The sequence below is a fragment of the Camarhynchus parvulus genome, chromosome 4 (assembly GCF_901933205.1).
Source record: "Camarhynchus parvulus chromosome 4, STF_HiC, whole genome shotgun sequence".
In the NCBI taxonomy this organism is placed as follows: Eukaryota; Metazoa; Chordata; class Aves; order Passeriformes; family Thraupidae; genus Camarhynchus; species Camarhynchus parvulus.
Window position 1 is genome coordinate 45,550,122 of NC_044574.1, and position 25,944 is coordinate 45,576,065.

Sequence of the window (25,944 nt, forward strand, 5' to 3'; positions counted from 1 at the left end):
ACCTGGTTAAGTCAAGTCAAGGTTTGCACCTTTATTTCTTCTTTTTTGTTATGTGTGGTTTTGGGCTTTTTTCTTAAAAAAGTGGAAAGAAGTTACACCAGGAAACTCTTCAACCAGTTCAAATCCAAGTTTATTAGCCTGTAAAAGTCTGTTTCCACACAGTAATCATAATAAATGAATGAATGTTTATGGAGCGTAGCATAAAAATATATGGAGTCAGCCATAGGTTGGAGTTTATGATTGCTCACAAAAATTAATCAGCAGATCACATGGTATTGCATCAGAAAGGCAAATCAGTCCTAGGAATGCAAACAATCAGGATAAAAAGGCAAAACAAGTAAGAGCAGAGTATCAGAAAGCAATAATTAGTTCACAGTTCCTAGTGTGGGTGACAAATTTTGCTAGATCAGGTTATTTAATCACTGACTCTCCAACAAAAAGTTGAAAACCAGTTGTAATAATTTTGCATTAATCTCGGTCAACATATCAGCTGCTCAAATTCACGATCAATCTCTAGATATGACCATTAAAATGTAGGCTTGTAAGAAGATACTAGGTATACTCAACAGCCCTGCTCCTTCTCCTGCAGCCTGGTGGCCACCAACCCTCACAGCTATAAACCAAAAGCTAACATGAGACAAGTGGGTTGAGATGTTCTAGTCCCTGTCTGGACATGTAAAAACCTTCTCTCTTCCTAAAAACCTCCAGCATGCTACAGGCTGCTCAGTTCTGGGGAAGTTCACCTCTCTGCTGGGCATAGCAAGCCTGACCCCCTGCATGGGAAGGGTGTTGGACACCTGCCATAAATCTGTGTGTGTCACACACACCAGGGAGAGGGCACTGGGAACATCCCCCATGGCTCCTGTCTGCTTTAGTGCTGATGTTCTGTAGGATTGTGACCAATTGCCAAGCTGAGGTATGGACTCTGCTCACAAGCTACATCCAATGCAGAGAGACCCCTGTTAGGAGATTTGAGAAAGCACCAGGAGTTTCTGACCTAGACTAACTCTTCTGTCTCTACCCAAAGGAAAATGTCTAGCCAAAAAGAGATGTATTTCTTCTAATGCTTTGGCCTTTCCTGAAGAAGTGCAGAGGGTTAGTCTTATTAACTCCATAAAGAGAGCAGACTTAAAAGAGCAAGGGAAGAAAGGTAGTTTCTTCTCAAATGTAGGATGCTTATACACATCATAAACCAAGCTGGGGAGAACTGCACCGAATAATTAATCCAGGCTCTGGCTGACATCATGACACCTGCAGATCCTTCTACCAGAATTCTGAATTATTTTCTATCAGAGATCCTTGACTCTGCAAGTCAAGGCTATATAGGCCAATCAACCCACTGCCACAGCATCTTCTGTTATAGGGAAGTCATATTACACTAAGAAGCACCTTCAGAGTTGGTTGGGAAATTAACCCATTAAGGCTGACTTCTAAAACCTGTTTTTCAGGAATGGGTGGTAGCATGACAAATTCTTCCTGATTATTACATTACCAATAATGTGACAATCCTTTAATATCATCTGAGAACTTAGAAAAGCTGAGAAAATCTTCCAGAACATCACAGCTTCTTTAGGCAATCTAGACCATTGCCTTGCAAGAATAACATTTTGCTACCTGCATTTCCTTTATTCTGTCTGCCTAGAGCAAAACGGCTCTGCTGAAGCACCCAGTGACCCAGCTGAGTGTATCCACCCTAAAAACCAAACATCAAACCAAGACAAACCTACAGGAGGAGCAGATCCTGCAGCACTTCATCTTTCCTCAGATAGATACAGTGGTTTCAAAGATCATTGTAGGTTCTGCAGTTATTACTGAGAAGAAGAATAATTCCTTTCCTTTATAGATTTTGGGGCCATCTATCCATGCTCAGTGCACACTGGTAACTGAGTAGATCCTTACAGTGAAGTAAGATCAAACTTATAACCAAGCCTCCTATATAATATCCTCCAATTCCACAAGCTATCTGGTAAAGCCCCTGGGAACATGGGGAAGACTGGAGCCTCCCAGAAGGCACACTGCCCTGTATCACTAGACTGTTCATAATTTCAGACTTGTTCCTTGGAAATATATAAGAGAGCATTGACATGGCTAGTGGCAAAACCAAATTGAGCCCAACATAGCCTAGAAAAACTGAGTTTCCACACAAAAGGGTATTTTCCTTTCTTTAATAGGCTCAGTAATAAGTTTGTCAGCTTTGGCTTTGAAGAATTACCTGCTTCTTGACCGGGTTTTTACTTCTAGTTGCTTAGTTTTGTTGTTTGGGGTTTTGTTTGTTTGTTTGTTTGTTTGTTTGTTTGTTTTTAATTAAAAAACAAAAGCTATAAAAAACCTAGAAGTAGTTTTAAACTGCAAGGCTCATATCTGGGGCAAGTATTTCTTCAGAGCTGAGGGACGTTTTTCATTCAGACCAGTATAAAACAACACTTGAGGGGAAAAAATGTTGAAAGAGAAAGCATTAAAAGAATAGGAACTCAGAGACCTCTTCCTGCTTCCAAATCGACCGTCTCATGAAATGAGTGTATTTCCTCCCTGTGAATTCTATATTTAATCCAGAGAGATCACTGAGTATGCCTGAGCAACCTGGCAGCCCTTTTCCTCCTCTTCAAACAGACCTCAAGATTCACTCTTGTCTAATGAGTGGTCTACGTCTCCCAAGAACATATATCCTTATGGATTTTGATGAGAGCAGGCAGGATCAGTGGAAAATCCACTTCTATTCCTTTTTCTTTTGTTGCTTTCTTGAAAAAACAAAAGGATACACCAAGGCTCCCCCTGGAAAATCAGCTGGCATTGAAAGCATCTCACAGACTAAAGGACCTACCTCATTTTTCAAACTCGTTCAAAATTCTGTTTTGGCACCTAAGAGCTGACTTTCTGTTGATTAAAGGAATATTCACAGAAAAATGACGTTCCAAATTTCACCAAAATCAGATGATGTGCCTGTCACAAACCTTCCCACCTATCTGAAGTTGCTTCAATGCTGGCAAGTAGTATGGGGAAACAAAATGTCAAGAGGAAAACATTTCCTTAGCTATGTATTTGAGTTTTGAGACAGGTAGAGAGCTGAACTTTGAACTGAGAAGCAGTAAAACAGAAAGGAAGATAATGTTCTCATTCTCTCACAAACCATATTTGTAATTCCAAGTACTTCAACAGCAATGGGATGATCTATCATCAGGACTACTGTTTGTTGCAAGAGCTACAGATGAGATTTCACCTTTGCAGGCTTCTCCATACAAAGCTAACTGCTAATTTATCACACCACCCTCACTAGTCCACTCTTTTTATACAACACAGGTCTGCACTAATGGGTTTAAGGCTTTCTGTAATCAGTCTTGCTCTTACTTCACTAACCTTTCATAGCCTCAAAATCTCAAAGTAACATTCCTAGTCGAAGAAAAGGCAGTATTTTTTTCTGCTATTTTGAAAAATCCAGAGTACGATGTTACCTTCAGTTATACAACTTATGGGGTTTCCATCAATTGCCAATTGAGAAGGAATAAGCTCGGTGGCTATTGTACCATCACTTCATAAGCATTCATTCCCACACGCAAGACTGAGGTCAGCATTTGGACCTTCTCGCTCATTTTGAGGGTTCTTTTGTAAAAGAGGTTTTCTTTGTTTAAGATCCCACAAACAGGACCTGTTTATGGAAAAAGAGAGATATTTTGAATACTAAAGTCCTTTATTCAACAACACAGAAATATCACAAAAAACAACTTTACTGGGCAAATTGAATGTTTTTATACAGTTTTGTACATGCCCCATAAGTGATTATTTTTTCATAAATACACTGTTTTCCAAAACTGTTTTTTCCATAATTGCACAAGCATACATACACCTTACACAAATATCTATTAGAAAATTTAATAGATAACTGCACAGTTCAGAAATAGGAGAACACTGTGAAAGGAGTACATTTCTGTGGCCCATGTTTCTGAAAATACCCTCCTAGTTCCCTGCAATTGTGAAAATGGAGTACTTTCTAACATAGGAGCTGTCTTTAGTTCACAAAGAATACAGTAGAGCTCAGCGTGAAACTGCCAAATTTAATAAAAACAAAATCTGAAACATTTAGCTGTTACATGAGAACCCACTGTTTGATATCACTATGCATCTAACCATGATCAAAGACCTACTACTGCTTTTTGCTGAATGCATTCGACCCTGAATGGTATGTTCATTTAACTACTTTCTTTCTTCATTATTTGATTACAGATTTAGCCCGTTTAAAGACTTTACATTCTTCAACATTAATTGTAGGACTTACATACCAGGGGGTCTGTACAAAAGGGAGTATTTTCTCTCATAGGGAGGGTCTGTTATTAATTGACAGAACGGGTATACGTGCCTCCCTTTCAAGCTTACTATTTTTCATAAGTTTATCTGGGGTATGCCAAAAATGCTTCCACTAGGCTTAGCACTCACTCACTCACATCTAGAAGACAGAGTTCTGCTTTTTTTTTTTGCCCACACCCTTTATTTTTTTTTTACTTTTCACTGTGAGAATGAAGAATGGAGAATAATACAAATTTTCACACTGGAAAATAGTATTGGACCTTGTGAAAAGCACAAATTTGGTAATTAGAACTTGACAATAATCCGATTGACAAATATGTATATAAATGGGGAGGGTGGGGAGGGCAGTGGGGAGAGACAGGCCAGAAAATGGATTTCCTTCTTCAAACATCACTAATTAAAATGCTCTATGCACACTACATCATACTAAATACTGTTTCAGCAGAATCGAAAAACCTGATGGTGCAAAGGAACACATCTGAAATGAAAACTGTAAGGGTAAATCAAAGAAAAATCACCTCTGGTTCATTTTCAATAATTAACAGGTATGCTTGTTTGTGTGTTTAACAATTTTGGATTGACATGTAAAACACCACAATTACAATATACAGATCCAGCAGTTCTTTAAAACAAAATAACAAAATGAAAAAAAGGAACCACAACAAGACATGCAACATTAGGGTATTAGACAGTAAGTACATTGCTATGAGTATCTTTGTACACCTAATGTAGCCTGAACTTAACTTTGCCTCTGCTTCTGTAAGAGCAATGAGAGTTTTCCAAAGAGCAAGGCAAGCTTACCAACCAGATGTGCAAATAAGGCTTCAGTTTGTAAGTCAATCAGCACTTTGGTAGAGAAGACCTTGCAGAGCTCATATTGGTCTAATGATCAGTAACAGAGGCCCCTAACCAAAAAGTCTCCAACACAAAGAAAAAAATCCATACATGGCTGCCCTACAAACAGACACAAAGCTCACTGAATGGGCATTGGATGAGTATACAAACTGTATACTCAAACTGAGGATCTCACAAACTGTAAGAGGGGCACCATGACAGAAGCATTTTAAGCGTGACATTCCACCTCTGAAGCCATGTATGTGATGTCGTACGACACAAGGACACAGACACATCCACTGACCCTAAGCTGAGGATGCAGGTGTAAGCCCAGCCCAACTGTGCCCTCCAGTTACCCTGGTTCACCCACGCTCTGCCTGGTCCTGCTGACACACACATGTGACTTCAGGAGGTTTCTCTGCCTCCATCCCCTGGTCTTCACTTTCTGGGCTGTTCCCGACACCTACCAGCCCTCACTTGCCAAAGCTGGCATCTTCCCCACCTGCACAGGTCCCACACTGGAGCATTCCCAACCCATCCCTCGTGCTTCACCAAGTAAGTGGGACCAGGGGCCAAAGGGTGAAGTACTTAGCAAAAACCTGAAGAAAGTGCTGAAACAGTAGGAGATTTACATGTGCTGTGCAACATTAACTGGTTATATCCATGCCCAGCACCTTGTTTGTGAAACTACTGGTAGGTCTCTCTCGTATAAAATTATAAATCTATCAAATACATGGCACAACAGCATTCACTTACTTTGGTGGCATGGCCTTCTCACTCGTGAGTGGTATGACAAAGCCAAGTGATAAAAAGTAATGATCGACTGATAGCAAATATCTCTAAGTAAAGAATAGTCCTTATTTTTTATGGCATGTCAGCTATATCCCTCTGTGTGCTGCCTTTCCATGGAGTAGACATTTCTTCCATACAGCTAGAACAGGAAGAACAGCAAAGCATTTTTGTAAGGGCTTAAGGGACCAGTCATTCAGCAAAGCCGAGATCAGTGAACCAAGAAACGTGTGGGGAGAAGTGGTCTTTTTTTAAAAGCATTAAAAAAAAACTTTTTATACTGCAGAAATATTCAGGCTCTCAAATGAGCACAAGTGCAAGTGAGACCTAAACCAGTCCAACTGTCAAAACTCACTTAACTGTGAAGAGCTCCACCAGAACCAAAAATATGGCATTCCACTTTATAAACTATTTACTCCATTGACTGAAAATGTTACATAAGATCTTGTAGGTGAAGGGTAATTAAGCTGAGTCATCATTTTTCCTAAGGTCCCATACTCTGGTTTGTATCCTAGAAGAACCTTTATTTAAATGACTAGTTTTGCACATTTGCCTATGCTGGGCACAGTGAAAAATGAGTCAGACACCAGACAGCATTTTTGGAGAGATACCCCTCTGTAAAGCTCCTTTGGAAGCAATGCAAATGCACAAACCACTATTCTAATATAGTGCTTGAAAGATTAATTTTAAGTGTTACGTCTGCCCCTCTCACAACACCACAACAGAAGGTAATTGCTAGATGCATCACAATCTTTTTATCTTGGAAAACTTGGCATCAAGTCTCTATGGAAGGATGCATGGTAAAACAGTGCTGCTGTTGCTGCTGCTGCTGCTAAACAACTAGCAAAATAATAGTTAAAGCCAGAATTTATTGCTCCGGATTCAATTTGCAGAACCACACTGTTGTGTACAAACTGTTTATCTCCATTGATGCTCAGACATGATTGTCTCCTTGTGTCTAAACACACAAAATACAAGCGGCTATCTGTACAGTTTACAGTACTGAAACACATATATTTGAAAATGAAGTATAGATATGTTACTTTTCAAAGATACATGACTTTATAGCAGGGGTTTACCCAAACTTTTTTTTTTTACAGCCACTTTAAAAATAGACAACAACTTCACTAGTATAGCTAAGTTACATCAAAGAAAGAATCGGTGTACTGAATGTGAAGAAGCTGGCCAATTCCCCAGGCTCACAGGTTTTTGTCTTTTGCTTTTGAGGAAACCCCTATACATAAATGAAAATAGTATCTGAGTATATTCTTCAATGGTGGACTAAGCAGTTTCTTAAAACAAGACTTTAGCTTGCCATTCACTTCGGACTGCCTTGAAAATAAGATACACTACTGCTTAAAAGAACCATCGGAATGCTTCAGCGCTGGGAACAGGTGTTCTCTAAAAAAAAAGCAAGAAAACAAGTTAAGCTTTCTTTTGTGGCATTGGCATACTCGAGTTCTAGTTGTTCTTTTCCTTTACATTTTAGGCATACTTTCAGTTATCTAGGAACAACACGATGCCTCCCATTGCTTGACAATTAATAGAAACATCCTTCTCCAAACACACACCATTTTAGGATCACACGCAATACATCCTACTCAGTATGTAACACACCTAACACGCTGACTTCTCCTTAGTTTGTTAACAAGGTAGTCATGAAAATGTAAACATTTCTAGAAAAAATATCTGGAAAACAGACAATACTTTTAGAATAACCACAGGGTTGTACAATGGTTCCTGCCTTGAGCCGGCATACTGGCCATGCAGTTATGGCTTGGTGGGTTTTTGGGTTAAACAGACGCTTTGGCAAGACCATGCTCAAGACAGGGGAGTAGCAAAGGCCCTGCTCTGTCACTCAGAAAGTGTGCTGTGTCTGCAGACACCTCAGGAGGAGAGGTGGCATTTTCAAACCTCACCTTGTTCCACATTTAGGTTGCAATGCAGAAAGAACTGAAAACACATCCATTACTTCGTTCCAGTGGGGGAATCACTGTGCTGATTTAGGGGTGCTGCCCAGGACCGCCCCTGTCCTTTCTTTCACACACGTGCAGGACCTTGGCTTACACAGAAACAGTCCTGTGTAAAGAGAGCTACTGCCCCTCTCCTTCCCCCACCTGCTGCACCCTGAAAATGATACCCACTTGCACCCAGGTGCCTCCATACACATTTGAGTAGCAGCAAATTCCCTTCACAGCTTTAAAGTACAAACTACATGGAGGCTGAAGGGACTGAGCCTGCAAGGGCTGTGTCATTTCTGTGAGGAACTTCTCATCCTCAATTTCCTTCAGTCAAAAGATGATGAAAGCACCCTTGAACCCATGCATCTGGACCCCCATCTCTCTCCTCCAGAATTAATGACTGCCCTGTCCAGGGAGGGGAGAGTGACACTAACCCTAACATGACACTCTATCAGTCTGTCCCAGCTTACAAGTATTTGTTTCATTAAGAACTACCCACAAAACAGTAGTGTTACATCTGAAAAAAAAAATCTCCTAAAAGCAAAACTCTTGAAATTTTCAAATGAATATTTGTAACAAAGTTCTCACAGATGTTGCTGGTGCACATTTAAGTACATGTCTCTTTCTGAAAGAGTTCTTTCTTTTTTTTGTTTCAGGGAAGACCTTTTTAATGTTTTCCTAGTTTTGCCATAAAAATCCAACAGACCATGGATCCTGCAGTGTACACGTGCATTGTACTTAATGTCACAATATTACTTTCTGAATTCCAGGGAACTGCTCATTAGTATAGCATGTATTTTTTGTTGAATAATTAGCCAAGTTTAAGATAAACAGGCTCAAGCAGTACACAGCTTCTCTTTTTGTAAAAGCTGTATGAAAGGGGAGCTGTTATTGTTATGTTTATTGCTTCAGCACTTGGAAATACCAGAGATCAAAATAATTCTGCTGTATTATCAGAACTCTGACCTGTTGTCAATTCAATATCCACTCCCCCTCCACAAATGTTACACTTCAATAAATCATCTGAAAATTAACTTCCAAGGACAATGAGCTGATGTGTTGAATACAACCACCTTGACTAGTGTGAGTCCTCTTTGTGTTGATGGCGCAAAAGTAGGAATTGCTCATATCCATCCTTACCAGTCCCCGCTCTGCCCATTTACATGAGGTGAGCATGAGCACAAGTAGTGACAGAGCACGGCAGCCCTCACACCCAGGCACACTGAGGAGAGTTAATGCAATTTCTACACCATCCACAGCAGTCTGTGTGGGCTGTAAGATGGCTGCTGAGAGCGAGGTTTACAGATTTATAATTTATAAAGAGCTTGGCTGCAGAGGAGGCTGGAGTTCAGAATGGCAGGAAACAATCATATGACGAAATTGACCTCAAAAGAACAGTCAAACATGCAAACATATTAAACTCAATACATTGTCTTCACTCGAAAACTAAATGTAATATTCTGCTGTGGGTCCATCTGCCTGAACACAAAACCCCAGCTAGACAGAGAGATTTAAAGACATAGTGACTGAGACGGCTTTTATTTATTTTCTTGCCACATCAGGTTGAGTTACTGTCAGACGTTGTCATATCAGCTGGAAGTAAAGGTGTAATGTCTGATTAAAAGGTCATTCAGACCTTTAAATGCACAGAACAGTATTTTTGAAGGGCAAGGCTGTGGTTTAATATCTGTGCTTTTGAAAAACTGCAAGATAAGGAATTTTTGCATCTCTGTACCAAGTTCTAATTAAAGATATACATTTACAATTAAATATCCATTGTGCTAACTACCAATTTGGGAATGAATTACTAATCCACCCTTAAACAAAAAAAAAAGAAAAAAAAAAAAAAAAAAAAGAAATCTTTTAAAACTGAACAGCTAGATCAAGTTAAATCCTAACCAGTATATGCAATGAAATCCATAGATTTCACCACTCCAAGGATCAAGGTTATTTGCAGACAAAGAGAGACCCTGCAGCCCATTTAGAGGTTCAGCACACCAACACACAAGTTTAAGTGCAATGACCATCTACGGCTTGGCTGTGTAAACCCAGCACTCCCAGCTGAGGCATCACACTCTTGGCAAGATTACAGCGCATTTCTGGATCCCTGTGCTGCCGGTGGGGAATGGTTATCCTGAGTGACAGGAAAGACCGATCCCCCTGGAAGCCTGAGGAGGGGTGGTGAGGAGCAGAACCAGAGTTGATCAGTGTGGTTTTGCTGTAAAAGCCTTCACTGCTCATGCCAGTGCAAATGCTGACAAACTGCAGCCTTGCTCTCAGGAGGATGCTCAGAAACCTGCAGCCCTGGCTTCTCCATGCACGTAATGCCATAAAGCATGGCACTGGAGAGGATTTATCCCCACATAAACCCGGGATGAAATGTCCTCCACACTTTCAAACTTTCTATTCTGCTCCCTATGTGCCAGCTTTCACTGCAGAAGAAGTAGCTCGAATATTTGAAATCTGAAAATCTAATTATTGCCTAGAAAAATGAGTTTCATATAGGGAACCAAGCATTTTTGGAAAAAAGAGGTAAAAAACAGGCAATGGAAACCAACAGAAAATCTCCTCAATTAAGCAGAAAAATGATACCTATGTATCTGTCTGGATGCTCCTCAGGGAAATGTAAAAGCAGACCCTGGCTGTACACAACACATAAAAAACGGCATGCTGGCAGGAGCTGTAAATTCCTCACCAAAGTCCGTTTCATCACTTGTATTTTCACAGCAACAGCATTCAGTAAAGAATGATGCCTCCCACTGCCCTCTGAGGTGACCAACTGAAGGAGGCATGGGATGCCAGACAGCGGGATTTGCTCATCCAAGGCCTGCCTGCTTGCCCAGCCCAGCCCTTGGTGAGCTCAAGCCTACCCCACCTGCCAGAGAATCCTCTCTCCTCGGCTCTCTGAGTCTTACATCCACCTGAAAGGTGTGATACAGATACAAGGAATCAGGAAAGTTGGCCGCACTTGCTTGGAGTGCTGCTGCTGCTAGGGTGCAGGAAAAATTCAGAGCTATCCAAGACTCACTGTAAGTCACCTGTATTACTATTTTCTACAAGGCTAGGGAATCATTTGAGGTGAACTGCATTCAGAAATAAAATAGAATAATAAAATATATCAGAGCACTACACGATTATGACCTAATACTTTACCAATGTTAAAGATATTGCATTATGTAAGAATCCTTTGATGTTTGATCCATGAGCAAAAATCCTGCTCTCATTGAAGTAAACTCATATGTTGGCTAGAGCAAGTTATTAGCCAGATGTGGCACTCCTCACTCCTCTTGAGGAGCCCTGGAAACAATCCAGCTCAACAGAGGCTCTTTGGGAAGTCTACAGCACCTGAGCTATGTCCAACACAATCTTGACTGCCTGGTGGTCTTTACAGAGACCTATCCAACCACAGAAAAACACAGTGCATTAATGAATCAGAAATTCACATGGCAAATGACATGAAACTAGTGGATTTCTCAAAGCAGAGGGACTGATGCTAGCAACACAGGGAAAAGTGAGCTTATCAAGACCTGCAGGAAACCCAACATGATCTTCTCAAGCTGGAGAACAATCCCTCCTTGAAATGCCTTGCACAAGAGGAGCAGTTTGGCCCGGTAAGTTATATACACATATATACACACATGTATATGTGTGTGTCTATGTATATCTCAATACATCTATATATATTGAGAAAGAGATATATGGTCAGATATAGAGAAATCTGGTGCTCTGTGGTGGCCAAAACAATTCAGCTGAAAAGTCCTGGCCACTGCATGAAATACAATTTGAATCCATCAGCAGCCTGGCCCAACAAACACTGACCACCACTGGCCATAAACCAGTGCCTGTATGCTTTCCTTACACTTGTGTGAATGCAGGCTATGCACCTCATCAGTCTCACAGAGCCCACAAGACTGCCAGCAGGAAAGGAAACTGGCCTTTACTTCATGTCACACCTTGTATTTCTAGTGCCACAAGCTAATTCAGGTGTCTGACAGTCACCCTGGAAATGACACCAGCATTGCTCATACATAAACAATACAGACTCTGGTGCAAATCAAAACTCACTTTGCCTCCCCAGTTTTCCTCTCTGGGAAGACTCTTCCCCACACAAGAGCTGGGCTCAGAGCACACAGGGCGGTACAGGCACAGTCTCATTGCTGGAATGGAGCTGTCTTACACTGTGATGGGCTAAAGCCCAGCAGAGGGATATGGTCTCCTGACCTGCAGGGCACTGTAAGATTATAGAATGATTTGGATCAGAAGGGCCCTTATAGATCACCTCCAACTCTCCTGCTATGGGCAGGGACACCACTCACTGCACCAGGTGTCTCAGATCCCCATCCAACTCAGCTTTGAACACTGTCAGGGATGAGGCATCCACAGCTTCCCTGGACAGCCTGTTCCAGTGCCTCACCACCCTCAACATAAGGCATTTCTTCCTAATATGTAATCTAAACCTACCTTCCTTCAGTCTAAAGCCATTTCTCCTTTTCCTACCACTACATGCCCCTGTAGAAAGTCCCTCTCCAGTTTTTTTGAAGGCTCCCTCTAGGTACTGGAAAGATAACCATCTCCTGAACTACAGAGCATCAGCATCTCCTGACACACAGGATGGCAGGTGGAAGATGTCATCTGTCCTGCACCAGCCTGTTCTGCCACTGGCAAATGCAGTCTGGACAGCATCTCCACTCCTTACTTGCCTAAATGCTAAGCCACCCTGAGAGGAAAGCAGCCTTTCAAAGTATCTGCGGCCCACTTTGTTCCGCTCATAAATATACATTACCTACAGCAATGACTTTGGGGAAAACCTCATGATGCTCAGATCCAGCTCACACAGTCTCCTTGAATGTTTTTCTTCAGGCAAGGAGGCTTAGGGGCAAGAAACTAGTGTGTGAACTGCATCCCCTAGAAATGCAGAAGGAAAAAGCAGAACCCAGCATGTGGCACGTTTCTCCCAGCTGCTCTGCTGCCTGTCCTGGAGGCATGCCAGGGACCCACCACGCTGACCCAGCACCGAAGGGCCAGCTGTGGCTGCAGCAGGATGCGGGGATGAGGCTTTGGCACATGTGCACACCAGCTGGCCCAGGGGAGCTCACACTCCTGGCATCCGCCCACCCAGCCACAGGCCCACGGGAGGGATGTGCTGGCCCTGCTCTGGACGAGGTGTGAAACAGTCCACGAAGCTGCCGCTCCCCACAGCTGCCAAAATCCCTGGCTGCCCACCAACGCTATGCTCCTGCTTGCTGCACAAGTTATCAGGCAGTAACAGATGTCCTCTAATAACAAGCTTATTATTGGACTTAGCAGATAAAAAGGGACATGTACGCTGGGGCAGAAGTTTGGTGGTGAGCTTTCTTCCACAGCCCACCTTAAAACATCTCTTCCCATACCTGAGCTACAGGCCTGTCTCCCTTCATACCAAGGATGAGATTTAACATTCATTTTAAAAGTCAGCTTTATTTCCTCCAAGAGGACATGCATCTGCGTGCTGGCAGTTATTTTTCCACTTGCACTGCATATCTCTCAGGCTGTATTGGAGACAAACCAGATTTAGAACATACCAGATTAGGAAAACTCATTTGACTTTCTCTGCCGCCCGCTCCACTGAGTGAAAAGTAAACCTTTGCTACAGGACACTGCAAGTAGAAATTTTTAAAATGTACTCCTAAGTCAGGGTCATGGTTTGAAAACCCAGCTCTTCTCAAATAGCTCAGAGGTAACCTCAGGAGATTTCAGTGGAGTCAGCTGGGGAATAAAGCATTTGTGCCAACGGCCACGGAGACCTGCCACTGTACAGCCGGATCCTGCCACTTGGACTTGACATCAGCAGCAGGCCATAGCTCCCCAGCCAAATCAATAGGATTAGTCAGAGAAGTAATGTGTTTCTCCATGGGAGAAAAAAGGAGCAAAACTATCCCTCATTTACATTCACTGCACACCACAGTTTATTTTATATATTAACTTTTTTTTTCACTATATAGATGAGATCAAATTTGGGAGAATAGGGTCCTGATCTGAAAAAATGTGTAATGCCATTGGGGAAAACAGACGGCAACCACAGATCAGAAATCGTAAGGAATCCGGACTAATGCTGTCAAAGCGAAAACAGCTAGTCCCAGGAAATGTTAGTGATGGAGCCCCACTCCGTGCCAGTGAGCATCACCTTCATCTAAGGAGAGCAGCTCCCATGCTCCACCATGGGCCTCAGCACCCCCAGGGGCCAGCCAGAGTCACTAAAGAACTGCAGGGGTGCACAGAGGGTACCAGCACATGGCACACGGATGGAGGCAGAGCCCTGGAAGGAACACACCTCCTCTGCCCATCCCTTGCCAGGCTGGTGTAGCTGCCTGTGGATGCCTTCCAGCACACTCCTTCCCTTGTGCCAGCACAGCCCTTTTGGCCAGCGAGCCGAGGGATGGAGCCAAGTCTCCACCTCTGCCGTCTCGCTCGCTCCCGAGGGGAGCAGGCTTGGCCGCGGGCTTCCCCGAGCCTGGCATGCCACAGGCAGGCTGGCAGCGGGGCCAGCGGGCCGGAACTCCTCCTGTCACCTGTCACCTGTCACCTGCCACCCTGCCCTGGGCTCCAGCTGGCCACACTGGCTCGGCCGGGCTCCTCATGGCTTCCTGCCAAAGGAACACTCCAGAGGTTTGGCTTTTCGGGTGAGGGTTAGGGTTAGACATCTCGCTGTCAAAGGGATTCACGTTTCCTTCCTGATTTCTACATCTCTCTCGAGCAGTTCATGCAGTTCATTCACTTTTTCAGCTAGCCCTGTACCTGAGGCTGGAGCTGCTAAGTCTGCTGGAGTGCCTACTCAGCTTATGTGACTAATTTCGCCTTTTTCCATTTATTATTTGCATTCCAGCAGCATATGAAGGCCTCGTGCAAGGATGAGGGATTGTTTCTGCTGGTTCTGCCTGCCTGGCCTCTCGATCAGTAGGTCTGGCCTGTCTCCTGCTTTTTCAGGGAAGGGCTCATATAAGCTTTAGGAGTGTTACTTCAGAGCCAAAGATGACACTAAGGAGGTCAGAAAAGATGTCACTCAGTGCTCCCATACTGACTGTGGGAATTAATATCAATAGTCAAATGCCTTATTAGCAGAAAGCTCTGTTACTGACAAAAGTTTTAGAGAGAAATTCTTGGATACAGGTTTGTTACCACCATGCAACATAAAACCCAAGACTCTACAATGCACAGGACACTAAAAATGAAATATCCACACCAGTGCTCAGCTTCTGCTTTTGCTAGGACCTGTCTGGTTACTTCTGCTGACTTCTCTGGCAGACATTATCAACTAGAAGTGTGCCTGCCTACTGCAATGGATGTACCACGTGCACACACCTCCCCCTCTCTCACACATACACTGCCATTCACCTTCTCCCTAATCAAATCACTGTGAAGACCATCCATCAGCCCCTATCATTTATCCTTCCCAGACACACCAGCTCACAAAACAGAATTATTCTTGTTAACATTCATTCCATTAATGAGAAATCCCTGCTGGTTCATCATCCAGTGGTACAAGCCTTTGCACTCACAGGCTGACATCTCTATCATCCTCCAAACTGCTGCCCTGGGGTACAGTAATCTCTTACAGACTGGTCTCCAAGCAGAGGAGAGGCACGTTTCTTAGTACCAAACCTAAATTTAAATCTCTTTCCCTTTGAGCTGCTGGGGATTCAGTATCTTTTTCTCCTGCATGGAACCTAAAATCAGCTATGATGCCTCATTGGTTAGCTAACTGCTTCTGTCCTTTGGGATTTTTCATATGCTGTTGATAAAAGAGCCAGTGAAAAATATATCCATTAAATTCTTGGTCTCTGCTTGCTTATTTCTTTTTCTGCAAAGCTTGCAAAAAAAAAAAAAAAAAAAAGGAAGGAGAAATACAGAAATACATCACTTAAATGCAGCACTTGATACCTGAGCTGAGGAAGTATAACCAGCCAATGCCTAAGACCCATCACAGGTGCCAGCTTGGCTCTCTTGTAGCCAAGCATCAAGGTGAGCACCATGCATTGTATGACCTGATGCAGGAAGAGGAGCAGCAACACTCTCATACACCAGGTCACCACAATTCCTGACTGGTGAGGGAGACATTAATACATTGTAAATGGTTTTGAATCCCATTCTTTCCCAAGTGTGTCTTCTGAAATTTGCAAGGATGACAATTAAGACCCATCTCAGTAATTATTTTCATGACGCGGTGACCTCCACTGGACTTTGACCTCCAATTTACTCTACATCAGCTTCCAAGCAACCAGCCAAGCATTTTACCACCTCCCAGAGCTCAGATGAACTGGTGATGTAGAGGGAATGGATTTTACATCATTACTAAGATGGTGTAACTGAGTCCTCCCTCACCCCCTGCCATGTGGGTCACACAACCCTTCCAAATGTATTTTTCTCCTGTTTTGTTTGCTTTAAAATTAAAAGCCTTTTTTTACTAGTACTACTCGCTTTGGAGATCACATATTTAAAAATGTATATCCTCTGTATATTCCTTGCCTCTCCTTTTCTGTTTCCAGCATCTTTGATTACTCTCACTCTGCCCTCCTTGTAGCTTCTACACAGACACTTCTCTTCCAAGCCTGTAACTGCCAAGGCTGCTGCACCCAATCTCCAATCTCCCATCACAGTTAGGATGTGTAGGACAGATGTCACTGAACTGCACTTGTTGTGGGGTATTTTTTTCATTACAATGGGGCAATTTCTTTCTGTTAACATTGTGCCAGACTGATACGCTGTCAGCATGCTCCAGCTTTCCTAGGAAACACAGTACACACCACCAAGGAAACCTTTAAGACCAAGAAGTCCTCGTGCAAGAAATCATCATTTTCAGCCTCTCCTTTGCAAGCTTCCCCTCTCTCTTTCATATCTGTTGGCTTTTCTGTGTGTATGCTTTTCTCATTTTCTTACCCCTTGAACAACTTGTTTGGAAGACAAGACTCCACCCATACCAAAAGCTCGCCCTGATATCGAAATTCTCTCCACAAACTCCAGGCAATTTTTCAAAATTAATTTAAAAAACTGGCTTATGATATCCACAAGCCCTGCTTACCCTCATCAAGGTTCCCTTCAGCTCTGTGAAATCTTGGCCTTCCCCTGCAGAAGTTTTGGGAAGATGGTTACTGGTGAGCTCTTCAATTGCCTCACCTGAATACTAATTTATTACTCATAGCAGCAAATACACCTCATGCTCTTCTCAGCAAGGGGAATGTCACTGCATCTTCAGCCCTACCACTGCACCCTTCAGTGCTCAGTCTGTCCCATGGTAACTGAGTCACCCCTGTGGAGGAGCAGGCACCCCCTCACTGAGGCTTCAGACATTAAAACCAACCCTCAGCCACTATGGATTTCTCCTCTGTTTGAGCACTCTGCAGCTCTTCTTTCCTTCTCTTCTGCCCTCATCTTAAGGGATATGCATCCTGAACTCCCTTGGATTTACCCCATTTTCTAGTATTTATTAAGTTCTTCTCTCCACCTCAAATTTTAATACTGCTTCTCCACCTCCTAAACCAGTGAATAATCTCTCTCATCTCTGTCTCAGATCGCTTCTTAGTCAAATATATAGAAAGATAACTTCTAGTCAAATGAAGTCTGATACCAGCTAGGGGGGATCCTACGTAGAAGTACAACAGACACCATGACCACAGCAGTCTGAAACAGAAAAGAATACTGTCCTGAGAAAAGAGAGGTGCAAAGTTCTAGATGACCAACACTTCAGAGAGTAAGATAAAGAAAAATACTGAGTAGAGCAGGGAAAAAATAAGATCTTATGGTGGGTATGGGAAAGGCACTTGATGAGTATGCTGCCTGACAAGAACACAGTATCCTGCATGACCCAGGCTGCCTTTATTCCTTTTATGTTCTCATATCTCACTTGGCACTGCTGTCTGGTTAAAGAGGAAGGAACAGAGAAACTCTGGAAAACTGCAGAAGAATTAAACAGGCTTCACGCATACCTGGCTATGGATTTTTATGGTGTTAATTAAGAGGATGCTGAAGAGTTCCAGGGAGAAGAAAATATTTCCCATAATGTCTGAGAGTAGAAGTTAACAAGCCTGCAGGGATCTTTTTAGCCCCTGCAGAGCTAAGGCTTCAACATTATTAAATGGCTGTCGCATCTAAAGTACAGTGCAACATAACTCAACACACAACAGAAAGCACAGGATGCCAAAATGGGGGATGACTTTAGATTACACTACAGAGTAACTCAATTTCAGGACAGGTGTTTGCATGTGACTGAACAAGATAGGACTGTAGAAAACAACTGAAGTACCCAAAAGAAGAGAGAAGGCAGACAAGCAGTCAGGGCTCTCAAATAGCAGAAAAGGTGTCAAAGGAAGCCGCATGCTTCAAGACATTGTGGTTCAGTACAATCATCCAAGCAGATGAGCTATCAAAACCACAGACACTACAGAAGCACAGAAATGCTTTCCCTGGGTGGTGGCACTCCTCAGGAGACATGGCATCTGCTGCCAGTTTTCAAGCACATATTTGGTGGCTTAGGAATGATTAGCCACCAGTAACAAGGCTACAGTAACACAAGTTACTTACTGCTCCCAACTCGCTTGGGTACATCCAAAAAGCTTATCCTTATGCAAGCAGCAGCCATTTCCCATTGCAACCAGTGATCAAAAGGATTATGCTGTATTTGATGAGTCTTTAAGGTGTACATTCTAGGTTTGCCTGCTTAGAATTATTTCACCAAGCCTAACCCTTAAAATAAATGCATGTTAAGAGTTGGAAGACTACTAATTTTCTTTTTAACAATACAAATTTTTAGGATCTTTGGAAAAGACCTGTTATTAGTCATTGCCATACATAAATGCATGACACAGCACACAGAAATTAACATCAACCTTTTTTTCAACTTTTTAGGGCACTTTTTTTTTAAAACCCAAAAAGCAGTACCAGGATGTTGTTTTCTGACCAAAAAAAAAAAAAAAGTTTCTGTTCCTTTTCTTTCCCCAGTACCAAAGGATTGCTTGCTGACATCCTAACCCATTCTCCAGGTGAGCAAGGTCTTCCCTGACTTCAGTAAATGTGTTAAGTGTGCACTTAGCAAACAGAATTGCATTGAAAGTGACCCCAAGATCCGATAATACAAAGATACATGAATGAGCAGACAAAATTGAGACTGTTCCTTACTGTTGCCCACCCCTAATCAGTGGCATGAAGCATGACATTCACATATCTACCAACTTAAACAAAGTCTCCTTATATGAATCAGGCATGATGTGTATAGTCTACAACAATTTGTACAAACACAGAATTGGCAAAGATTTTCCAAACATCCTGTAGCTGGCATAGGACTCCAAGTCATGATCGTTTTATGTACCCCTAACTGAAATATCTAGTTCAAAGTGACTGAGATGATTTGGAGAAAAAAAAAAAAAGAAGAAAAAAGACACTTATTATGCTAATTACTGCTCAAAAAAATCCCAAACTACCCTCATTCATCATCTTTCTCATGACACATGTAGCTTGACCAGCCTGAACAGTGCATAGAGATTTCATTATGTCAGCTTAAAAAAATAGATTAAACAGTCACAACACTGAAATCCAGAGTCTGGCACAGAATCTTGATGTTCCAAGTGTATAACCTATACTAGTACTTAGAAAACCATGCAAAGAACCACTGAGCGCAATCAAAATTCAGAACCACTGCAACCAGTTAACCTCTCTTACCATACAGACAATTTCACTAGCAAACAATCATAGTTCAATGATTTAAAGCAAGCCATTTTCAATGCAAGTAGAAAGCAGTATTTGTATGAAAGAAGCTGTTAAGTCCCTGAATAGCCTACAACTTTGCAGAATTTCTTCAAATGCTGTTCAGCTCAGTCCCAAATCTCACCAAGAGATTTTCTTAGGCAGGAGTAACTTCATTTTTGCCCCCCCCCCGCCCTTAACAACAATATGCACAGTGTATCAAGCAGCCATATATACTCTAAACTGAACAGTAATGTCATGGGGTTTGGGCACTTTCTCTGCTTTGCAAGTATCAGATGAGGAAAGGGAAATAACAACATATGAAATGGTAAGACAGGCACCATCCAACTACATTTCAGAGGAAATCACCTGCACTCAGTCATCTGTCAGAACTGCAAGGAGACTAAAAGTTTGTCTCCTCTGGGCTCTAAACATATTTCTCCACCCCATGACTCCCACCAACTGCAGCACATTCCTGCCCTGCAAGACGTGAACCTAACGCAGAAGATTAACTCCCTGCAAAGAGATTTCTGAGCAACAGAGATCAGGGACTGGTGATAAAAGATGTAGCTGCCCTGGTCTCCACTGGAGGTGGCAGTACGAGGCCTGGTGTTGTCCCCAAGAACCTCCAGAGGTCAAAAGGAAAACTCATCATAGAACGTATGCTTATCCCAGACATGCAGTATCTGAATGAAAGTGATAAAACTTCATGGAAAAATGTCCAACAAAGGTCACATCTAGCCCTGTCTCTCATTTCCTCCCCTCCCTACTCACACTGTCACAGCAGGATCATGCACCACGTTGGAAGCCCCAAATATGACTACCACAGTCACCCAGTGAGGGCTCTTTTATGGTGCTAGCAGCCAGTTCCAGCACCAGGCACATTCCCTGCAGGCTCAGACCTGGGAACAGAAGAACAAGAGAAGCCTGGCAGAGCACCAGGGTCACAAACGAGGAAAGAGAGGGAAAAACAGCTCTCAGGGCTGATCAGGGCTTTGCAGCCAACGCCAATGTAAATTGTGCTCGGGGCAGATGGCAGTTCTTGCTCCAGCTGTAAACGCTCGGGAACAAGGACTGCTTTTTTGCCCTTTTGCAAAGTGTTTAACACATGCACACAGGGAGCCTCCGCCAGATGGAGGGCTACGAGACAGTGGCAGGCAGGAGACACAGCCTGTGATACAGTAGCACTGCTGATGTTTAGGGATAAACAGCAACATGAGCTACAAGGTGGTCTTTCTTTCCACCTTCCAGTTAGCCCGCTGGATTGTGCTAGCTGCCTGCTTCTTATCAGACTTTACAGTTCCCCCTCACCACTGCTCAATTCCATCATGCCGTCACTTAACTTGTGCATGTAATTTAAAGCCAGATAGACAGCGGGGAAATTGCTTCCTCTGAGGCCCCTACTAATTGACCCCTATCCACAGAGCTCAGCAGTCTTCCCTTAACAGCGCTTGCATGCGCTACTGCAACACGAAGTGCAGGTTCAGAGGTTGCCAGCGCAGCCTCTCTCCCCCGTGGCAATGCCATATGGTGTTAAGACTTTCAGGATCAGACGCCATTCCTGCTGAAATCAATCATCACAACCTATCCCTGGAGAAGGCCATCTCAAAATCCCACTGGCTTGAAGCGCAGCTCAGCCAAGTGCCTCGGATTTGGAGGCTGGTATTGACTCAATCGGGTTGGTATGCAAACGCTCACTTTAATAGCGCACATATCAATTAGCTGGGCTGCTACAAAGGGAGCAAGTGGTGCCCACTACGATGACAGCATGCCTAAACAGCTGATATTTCACATTTGGCAGGAGTCTTCAGCTCCTGCCAACGCAAGTCAGCCTCTCTGCCTGAACTTGCTGTCACGCTAATGAAAATGAGCAGTGGGGCAACTGAGATTCACACACTGAATGGGGCTAGCTTAAAAGAGAGAAGGATGTGAACTACCACCAGGCACCTAATCTTCGTAACCAGCAGCTGAAGTTACAGGCATGTGCACCAATCAGAGGAACATAAGTAGTCTCTATGGGTAAATAAAGATTATGTCTCTTTAAACTGATTGTAAATCTGAATGAACACAGAATATACATACACAAGTAGGCAGCGTGCAACGTGACGTCAATCTGATTTTTATAGATTTATTATTGCTGTACATAAAATTTCCTAGTAATAATAACATTCTATGAAAAATACTAGAGCATTGGGACACTTTTAATGTGAAAACAGTACAAGAAAAGTAGGAAAAAAATAATTCAAGTGTTTAAAAAAGAAAAGCTGGGCGAGAAGCATTCCATGAAAAATGCAAGGGTCAGGAACTGGAAAGCATTCACGTGATCTGTATTCACCTCCACATACTATCTTTGAGAGTTATATCCTATGCCTTCATTGCACCAGTAGAAAAGATTTAAAGGAAAAAGAGAGAAATGGTTTCTGTGGGGTCAGCCAGTTCACGGTTTATTGGTATTTTTCTAATTTTTCATTTGTTTTTAAACATGGTTCCACCCCCTGCTGTAAATCACCCCTGCACTTTGCAGCCACTGTCAAGCACAATTCACGAATCATCTAAGTGTGTAGTGGAAGGTGAGCCCCTCAATCCTCGATGCATACCCATGGCTGTGTACCAACCGAGGTGCCAGGGGACCATCCATGCAGAGTGATGGATTCCCCAGGGGCACAGGCCAAGAGTCACTCCAGGCACTCACTCTGCAGGGAGGGTGCCCTTGCCCAGCCCCAACACCTCCACTGCTCGTGGAGGCCCTGTCACCCTCTGACACCCTTCCAGCTGGTGGCCCTACAGCCAGAGCACTGCTGCACCACCTGTGCTGTAGACAGCCCTTCTGTCACTTTATTAATTTTAATTCTTTATAATGAAGAAAGAAAGCATAAGCAAAACACCATGTAAATAAGTTATTCTTCCTCTCCCACTGACAAACCATATCTCTGTAAAGAAATTAGCCACATTCTGTGACAAAACTTTGTGATGGGCCATGACCTGCAGAGAAGTGATGCCTTACTGACATCTCCACAGCTGGAAAGATAAACCTGTTTCCTTTGAGTCACAGTATAGCAGCAGAGGAGCTTTTGTGTTTATGTATCTGATGGAGCACAAACAGGAGAGAGTAAGTGGGGGAAAGAGAGAATGAAGAAAAGAAATGAAGGCAGGTGGTTATGAGAGCACACAAGTGGCTAATTAAACCATGGGTTTTACTAGTCACAGTGGTTAAACAATTTTAACGGGAGGCATTCTCATAGCACTCCTGAAAAGTTTTTAACACTACTAAACACCTTTGTCGGGAGCAAGGAACTTCTGGAAAAGTGCTCAGAGATGCACACAAAGCCATAGGAAGATCTGATAATGTACAAATGTGTTTCTTCCAGAGATAGCTCACTTTCTGCACAAATCGATAAACCATCAGAACCTATCATTTATCACAAACATTAAATCCCAGCAGCACCCTGGTCTGCAAGCCTAATGAGGGAACTTGGCACACAAAGGCACTCTCAGTGCTGGCTAGTGTGAGGGGAATTCTCCATGCCTCTGGTTCAGGGAGTCTCTTTTAAGCCATACTCAGCATTAACAGACCAGGTGTTAACTATCCTTTTTGCAAACTTGCTGCAAACCAAAGGCACATTATTTAGAAAAACCAAGAGCTGAAAACCCAGTCTAGTTTCTATCCCCTGGGAAGTCCATCCTGGTTTTTGTGTTAGCGATGCTGGGTCACCATTCACAAAAAAAAAAGAGCTAAAAGGATGCCGAGCTATGAATTAAACTTTCAGCAAGGACAGTTCACTCTTGCAAGAAGGAATTAATTAGTTGTTTTGATGAGGCTGGTTAGGAAAGAGTTAATACTATCAGCCAAATGTCAGTGAACCCCCAAATGTTGCTTTTGTCCCATGGCAGTGTCAATACCAACACTATTAGCTCAATTTATTTAACACAGAACGAATTAATTGGCTCTAAGTGTTGCTTTTTCCCTGGAATCCCTCATCCCATCTCTTCTTGGAGAGAGCTCCTGCGAGCAATGAGCAAGGGAATAAACCGCTATGCAAACACACACAGGCACACGCACACACATACACAGAGAGAGGGGGAAGTTGCAATTTCTCACTTAGTTGCTGATTTCTGTGACTACAAATCTTGGTGTCACCCGCCACACACTACTCCTCTGTACTAAATCCATCATCCTTGACACCTTCAGACGCATCTGAGATGTGTGTCGAACCAGCAACACTATAATTTTTATAATGACAAGGAATTAAGTATGATTACTAGTCTTTCCTCTCACTTGTTCCCTTCCCCTAACGATACCATCCAATTGCCATTTTCCTCACGGTTGTGTATTTTGGTTCCCATTGTCTGTCACACCCAATACAATAACCGAAATGTCTGTGACACGGGATCTGCCTGTCTCTCCTAGGTCTAGCAAATCTGAAAACCTGTTGTTACAGCTTTGGGGAACACAATACATTGTCAGTTCTGAGGAAACGTTGTAAAAATAACCGTACATACAGTTCAGCCAGAAATCAGTTCAGTCATACCTGTGCTATTCTTCCATTGTGTTTAATACACCATGAGCAGGTTATTTCATAAAACACATTGCCAAAGAGATCACTTGGGTGCGTTTCTCCTACTACTGGGCTCCGTGGCCTGTCGTCTGTCTGGGACACATTGCTACCAGCCAACCTGGAGAAGAACTTGCCATTGCTTTCCCTAAACTTCTGACAGTGAGAACCTGGTGTTCAGCTAAAACTTTCCCTTTCCCACCTCCCCGCTCCTACAAACCGCCCCGAATTGTCATGATTGCCATTAATTAAAAAAAAAAAAAGAAGAAAAAAAAAAAGGAAGTGAGAGAAATTAAAAAAAAAAAAAAAGAAGAAAAACAAAAAGGAACCAGAGAGCCAGCAGTCTTATGGAAAAAGCACAGCAGGTAAACCAGGTTAGCATCGTTCCGTAACGGCCACGAGCTGGCGGGGCGGGGGCCGCGCCCCCCGGCCGTCCCTCCTCGGCCCGGGGCCGGGGGCCAGCGGCCGGCTCGGCGGGCGCCGCGGGAGGCGGCGTTTCTCTTCCCTGCGGGGCGGAGAGGGGCGGGCGGCGGGGCCGCGCCGCGGGGAGCCGCGCCCGCGGCTGGGGCTCCCTCAGAGCCTGAAGGAGGCCTCGGAGAAGGGATGCTGCATCTTGAAGCTAGACAAGAAGCACTGGAGGGGCGGGGGCAGGGGGTTGAGGAGGGACGGCGGGAGGCTGGGGAAAAAGAAATCATCTCCTCTGACCTCTAACGAAGTGCCCGGTTTTTTCTTAAGCTCTTCGCATTTCCTAAATTTGCAGATCTGGTGTCCCGTTTTGCGGTTCCTGCAACTGCTGCAGACTCCACAGTTGATGAGCCGCTTGCAGGGTACGCACACCCCGCAGCGTTTCCGCTTCTTCTTGGCGGGGTTGCCCGCCCCGGCCCCGGCCCCAGCGCCGGTGCCACCGGCCCCTCCGCCTCCGCCGCCACCGCCGCCGCCTCCGCCGCCCCCGCGCCGCGGCGGCGGCGCCCAGGGCGGAGGCGGGCGAGGCCGAGGCGTGGCTCTGCGGGCAGTCCGCCAGGTTGGCGATCTGGAAGGCGCTGTCTGTGACGGCGGCCGAGGCCGCGGCGGGGGAGTGCAGGGCCGTCATGACGATGACCCCGGGGGAAGGGAGAGGCCGCCCAGCGCCGGGATGGCCGAGAAGGTGCCGACGCGGTCGGGGAGGTTCATGATCTCGGCTTCGGTGGCGCCGCACTTGAGCTTGTTCATGCATTCGCCGGCCAGCGGCCGGCAGTGCTCGGGGGCGAGGGTGGAGAGGAAGTTGCCGTTGGCCATGGGCAGGGCGGGCTGCTCGGCCGGCGGGCAGCCGGGCTTGCCCAGCCGCTGCGAGTCGCTCCGGTGGTGCATGCCGCCCCTGCCGGCGTGCAGCGAGGAGGCGGCGGCGGCGGCCGCGGAGGCGGCGGCGGCGGCGGCGGCGGCGGCGGAGGAGGAGGAGGAGGAGGGTTTCCTCGCGCCGCCCGCCGCGCCGCCGCCGCCGCCGCTGCCCCAGAGCATGGCGGTGGCGGCGGCGGCCGTGGCGGTGTCGCAGTTCCAGGGGGACATGCCGATGCGGGCGGCGGCGGCGGCGGCCGCGCTGGGGAAGATGGGGGTGGTGATGCGGGCGATTTTGGCCGCCTGGGGGAAGGCGCCGCCGTTGGTCTTGTAGAAGGTGGCGAAGGAGCGGTACCTCTCCATCTCCGAGTTGTAATCCACAAGGCTGTTGAGGGCCCCCTCGGGCAGGTGGCTGTCCTTGGGCAGCCCCGGCGCCTCGGGGTTGGGGCCGCTCTCCACGCACACGTTGGTGTTCATGGTGGCCG

At 44.6% G+C, this 25,944-nt stretch overlaps 1 protein-coding gene across 1 annotated transcript; it reads right to left on the bottom strand.

Annotated features, from left to right (window-relative positions):
* Positions 1-25,944, bottom strand: CXXC4 (CXXC finger protein 4). Its single transcript, XM_030947105.1, is given in 4 exon segments — positions 1-7,323; positions 24,854-25,100; positions 25,102-25,246; positions 25,249-25,944. Coding segments are annotated over 4 exon segments (1,125 nt in total). The 5' UTR covers positions 25,937-25,944; the 3' UTR covers positions 1-7,278.